The 5,431-nt window shown below is 38.3% G+C and overlaps 1 protein-coding gene across 1 annotated transcript; it reads left to right on the forward strand.

Moving 5' to 3' along the window:
* Positions 1-636, forward strand: LOC125369806. The gene has a single exon (XM_048373026.1). The coding sequence runs from the start codon at positions 1-3 to the stop codon at positions 634-636; it is 636 nt and encodes a 211-aa protein (XP_048228983.1).
* Positions 637-5,431: the final 4,795 nt, after the last annotated feature.

Here is a 5,431-nt window from a genome sequence, read left to right on the forward strand (position 1 = left end):
ATGCCTAGGTATACGAGGTTCTTGAAAGAGATTCTAACCAATAAGAGAAAGCTTGAGGACTTGGGACTTGTGACATTAGATGAGGAGTGCTCAACCATTCTTCAAAACAAGCTGCCATTAAAGATGCGTGATCTAGTGAGTTTCATTGTTCCCCATATTATTAGTGATTTGCATATTAATGATGTTTTAGCTGATTTAGGAGCTAGCATCAATTTAATGCCTAGCAGTTTGTTTGAGAAATTAGGTTTGAGTGAGCCTAAACCTACTAGGATGAGCATACAGTTAGCATATAGGACTGTGAAATTTCCTAAGGGAATAGTTAAAGATGTACTTATTAAGGTAGACAAGTTTATATTTCCTGTTGATTTTGTTGTTATGGACATGGAAGGTGAGAGTAGCGTGCCTTTAATTCTAGGTAGACCTTTCCTTCCAATATCTAGGATTGTTATAGATGTGTGTGATGAGAAGTTACAGCTTAGAGTAGGTGATGAGACTATTACCTTTGACCTTAGCACTTCTATGAGACATTCACTTGACCATGATGATACTGTATATCCTGTGGATGTTTTGGATGATATTGTGGAGTCTCAATTACAGGAGATATTACTTGATGATCCTTTGCAGATAGCATTATAGGCTGAAGATAAGGAGGAGTTGTCCAACGAGGATGTATTGGAATAACTTGCTTGTTTGCTGGCTAGTGAGCCAAGTAAGTCTGCTGACTGTTTTATTGATATTGACAGGTTAGGGTGCAGAAATTGAGACCTTCACTTGAGGAGCCACCAGCCTTAGAGTTGAAGGAATTGCCTACACACTTAACCTATGCCTATCTAGATGAGGCGGAGAAGCTGCCGTTGATTTGACCACTGCGGAGAGGAAGATGACTTTGGCATCTCTCAGGAAGTATCCTGAGGCCTTTGCATACAAGACTGTAGAAATTCCTGGAATCAACCCCAACTATTGTTCGCATAAGATCCTGATGGAGGATAATTACAGGCTAGCAGTACAGCCACAACGATGGTTGAACCCAAATATGAAAGAAGTAGTTAAGAAGGAGGTAATTAAACTTCTAAATGCAGGTTTTATTTACCCTATTTATGATAGCTCTTAGGTTAGTCCTGTGTAGGTTGTGCCCAAGAAGGGAGGCATGAGGGTGGTCAAGAATGAGAAGGATGAGCTAATACCGACTAGGATGGTAATTGGTTTTTGAGTTTGCATTGATTACAGGAGGCTCAATGATGCAACTCGGAAGGGCCATTTTCCCCTTTCTTTTATTGACTAGATGTTAGAGCGTTTATCAGGGCATATATTTTATTGCTTTCTTGATGATTTTTTAGGTTATTTTCATATTCCCATTGCACCTGAGGACTAAGAGAAAACCACTTTCACTTGCCCCTATGGTTCGTTTGCTTACAAGAGGATGCCATTCGGCTTATGCAATGCACCTGCTACTTTCTAGAGGTGTATAATGGTGATCTTCCATGACATGATCGAAGAGTCCATGGAGGTGTTCATGGATGATTTCTCGATATTTGGTGACTCTTTCTCACATTGTTTGCTTAATTTAGAGCGTATGCTTACGCGCTGTGTAGAAGCTAACCTTGTGCTGAATTAGTAAAAGTGTCATTTTATGGTGAGAGAGGGTATTGTGCTACGGCATAAGATTTCACATGCAGGGACGGAGGTAGATAGAACTATAGTAGAGACCATTGCTAAGTTGCCACCCCCTAGCTCGGTTGGTTGTTAGGAGTTTCCTTTGTCATGCAGGTTTTTATAGAAGGTTCATTAAGGACTTTTCTAAGATTGCTAGACCTTTGACTTGATTGCTTGTAAAAGTTGTTTCATTTATATTTTCTGATGACTGTTTGCAGGCTTTTGAGTTACTTAAAGAGAAGCTAACTACAACGCCTATTATGGTTTCGCCTAATTGGGGGCTGCCTTTTGAGCTACTGTGTGATGCTAGTGATTTTACAATTAGAGCTATTTTAGGACAAAGGATTGACAATAAGTTCTAACCAATTTATTATACTAGCAAGACATTGATAGATGCCCAGGAACACTATACAACTACTAAGAAGGAGTTGCTTGTTGTGGTATACAAGTTTCGCTCATACTTAGTGCTATCCAAGACTGTGGTCTATATGGATCATTCAGCGTTGAGGTACTTATTTGGAAAGCATAATGCTAAGTTGAGACTCATTCGTTGGACTTTGCTTTTGCAGGAATTCAACATTGAGATCAAGGATAAGAAGGGCGCAGAGAACTTAGTCGTAGATCACCCTTCGAGATTAAGAACTAGAGCCTAGATGCACTTGATGAAGGGCTATTAATGGCAGTTTTCCATATGAATACTTGTGCTCTATTCAGGTATCTTCGGATGTCCCTTCTTTTCCAATTTTGCAAATTACTTGGTTGTAAAGGTCTTACCAAAGGGTATGACATTTCAGCAAAAGAAGAAATTATTTACTGATTTGAAGTACTACATTTGGGAAGACCTTTTTATGTTTCAAGTTTGTGTAGACCAGGTGATTCGGCGATGCGTGTATAGGGAGGAGATCCTCCAGATTTTGAGGCATTGCCATGAGGGACCAACGAGAGGTCATCAAGCACCTAACCACACTACTAGGAAGGTTTTTGATGTTGGGTTCTATTGGTTGACCATCTTTCGGGATGTAGAGCATTCGTGTAGGTTTATGATGCATGCTAGAGGACAGGTAACATCTATGCTCGTGATAAGATGCCTCAAACGAGCATTCAAGCGGTTGAGATTTTTGATGTCTGGGGCATTAATTTCATGGGGCCCTTTCCTTCTTCTTTTGGAAATAAGTATATCCGAACACTTGAGACCAAGCTAAGTGGTATGAGTTTCAGCCTTCAGTGTTAAGATTATTGTATGTAAACATAAGACCAAACCCCCATTTTTGGAGAATAAACACGTAACGGTGCGATTGGTGAGGTCCTAATACTTTTAATTCTTGTTTTTGTATACTAACTTTTTCTTGCAGCAATGTTAAATACCTTTAGTGAAAGTGGGAAAGAGGAGAATGTGCCTAAAGTTAATCATGGCATATCCGCAGCACAAGTGCATGAAAATGAAGAGTGCAATGGAGTATAATGAACCTCAATGAGGCTATAGAGAGAATGCGGTTAGATATAGAAGCCAACCAAAGAGCTATATTAGAGCAAATCAATGCTAATGCTCATGTAGGAAACAATAGGCAGAGCTTGGTAGGCAATGAGGAAGATTAGAACTTGGCTATGATGATGATGATAATGCCACAATTATGGGTGTTGGTCGTGGCATGGGTAGAGGAGGCCAAAACAATGCAATGGATAGAGGGGATCACAGAGGTGAGTTTGGTGGTTATTATGGGTATAATGATGGTGTGGCTAGAAATTTGGTAGCATCAAACTTAGGATTCCTACCTTTTTAGGAAAATAAGATCCGGAGGCATATTTAGAATAGGAAAAGCAAGTAGACCTTATCTTTGATTGTCATAACTTTTATGAGGAAAAGAAGGTAAAGTTAGTGGTTACTCAATTTTCTGAGTATGCAATAGTGTGGTGGGATCAATTGGTGGTGAGTAAGAGAAGAAATATGGAAGAGCCTATTGATACTTGGCATTCTCTCAAAACCATCATGAAAAGACGTTTTGTACTAGATATTACCATAGAGAGTTACATCAAAGACTCTAAGCTTTGAAGCAAGGTACTAAAAATGTAGATGATTATTATAAGGAAATGGAGATGCTCATGACAAGGACTGATTTGGATGAAGATAGGGAACCTACCATGACACATTTTATTAGTGGGCTAAATAAGGAGATTGCGAATAGGGTCAAATTGCAACATTATGTAGAACTTGAGCAGTTAGTTCATCTTGCAATTAAGGTTGAAAAGCAATTAAAAATAAGGGGAGCAACAAGGTTTGAATAGAAAGGCACTTCAAGCAATAGGTCTAATTGATTTAATCAATGGAAAAGAAACAAAAGAGGAGATGATAAGGCTATTTTTCATGCGAATAAGTGTAAGAATGTCTCGGGCAACAAGGAGACCAACACAGCTGAAGCTAACAAAGGGAAAAATAGGGACATTAAATGCTTCAAGTGTTTGGGGCGTGGGCACATTGCTTGACAATGTACTAATAAGAGGACAATGACTGCTAGGGAGCATGGGGAGATATAAACATCAAATGAAGAGAGTAGTGAAGATAAGATGCCACCATTAGAGGATAATAGTGATGATGGTATTTAGGGTCCTATGGGAGGTGATCTTTTGGTTACTAGGCGCATGCTAAATGCGCAAATGGAGGAAGATAATATGGAGCAATAAAAGGATAACTTATTCCACACTAGATGCCATGTGTAAGGTAACACATGCAATGTCATTATTGATAGTGGTAGTTGTACAGACATTGCTAGCACTTTGATGGTAGAGAAATTAGGATTAAATCTCATTCCGCATCCAAAAACTTATAAGTTATTATGGTTAAACAATTGTGGTGAGATAAAAGTTAATAATCAAGTTATTGTGACTTTCACTATTGGGAAGTATTTAGATGAAGTGCTATGTGATGTAGTGCCAATGCATGCTGGCCATAGCTTACTATGTAGGCCATGGTAATTTGATAGAAGAGTTGTTCATGATGGGTTCCTTAGTAGGTATTCTTTTATAAAAGATGGGAGAAAAGTCACACTTGCACCTCTTTCTCCAAAAGAAGTGTATAAGGACCAATGTAAATTGGAGAGGAAAATGAGTGAGGCTAAAAGTAGCAAAACTGAGGGAGAAAAATCAAAGAGTGTTTAAAGATACAAAAGAGAGTGAGGTTAGATGATATGCTTGATGAGTTGCATGGTGCATGTTACTTTACTAAGATTGATTTGCATTCAGGATATTATTAAATTCGCATGAAAGTTGGGGATGAGTGGAAAACAACATTTAAGACTAAGTATGGTCTTTATGAGTGACTTCTAATGCCATTTGGGCTTACTAATGCACTTAGCACTGTCATGAGGTTGATGAACCATGTATTGCGTGAATTACTTAGTAAATTTGTAGTTGTATATTTTGATGATATTCTAATCTATTCCAAGTCTTTCAATGATCATGTTATGCATGTGCGTAGGGTCTTAGATGTTCTTAGGAAAGAAAAATTGTTTAGTAATGTAAAGAAGTGTAGTTTTTGCATGGATAGAGTCAATATTTTTAGGTTTTGTTGTTATTTCTAAAGGTCTAGAGGTTGATGAGGAAATGGTGAAAGCAATTAAGGAATGGCCAACATCTACAACATAAGCCAAGTTAGGAGTTTTCATGGTCTTACTACTTTTTATAGAAGGTTCATTAGGGACTTTAGTAGCATTGTCGCAGCTTTGAATGAGATTGTTAAGAATAATGTTGGGTTTAATTGGGGTGATGCATAAGAAAATGCTTT

This window comes from Ricinus communis, chromosome 1 (assembly GCF_019578655.1).
Source record: "Ricinus communis isolate WT05 ecotype wild-type chromosome 1, ASM1957865v1, whole genome shotgun sequence".
In the NCBI taxonomy this organism is placed as follows: Eukaryota; Viridiplantae; Streptophyta; class Magnoliopsida; order Malpighiales; family Euphorbiaceae; genus Ricinus; species Ricinus communis.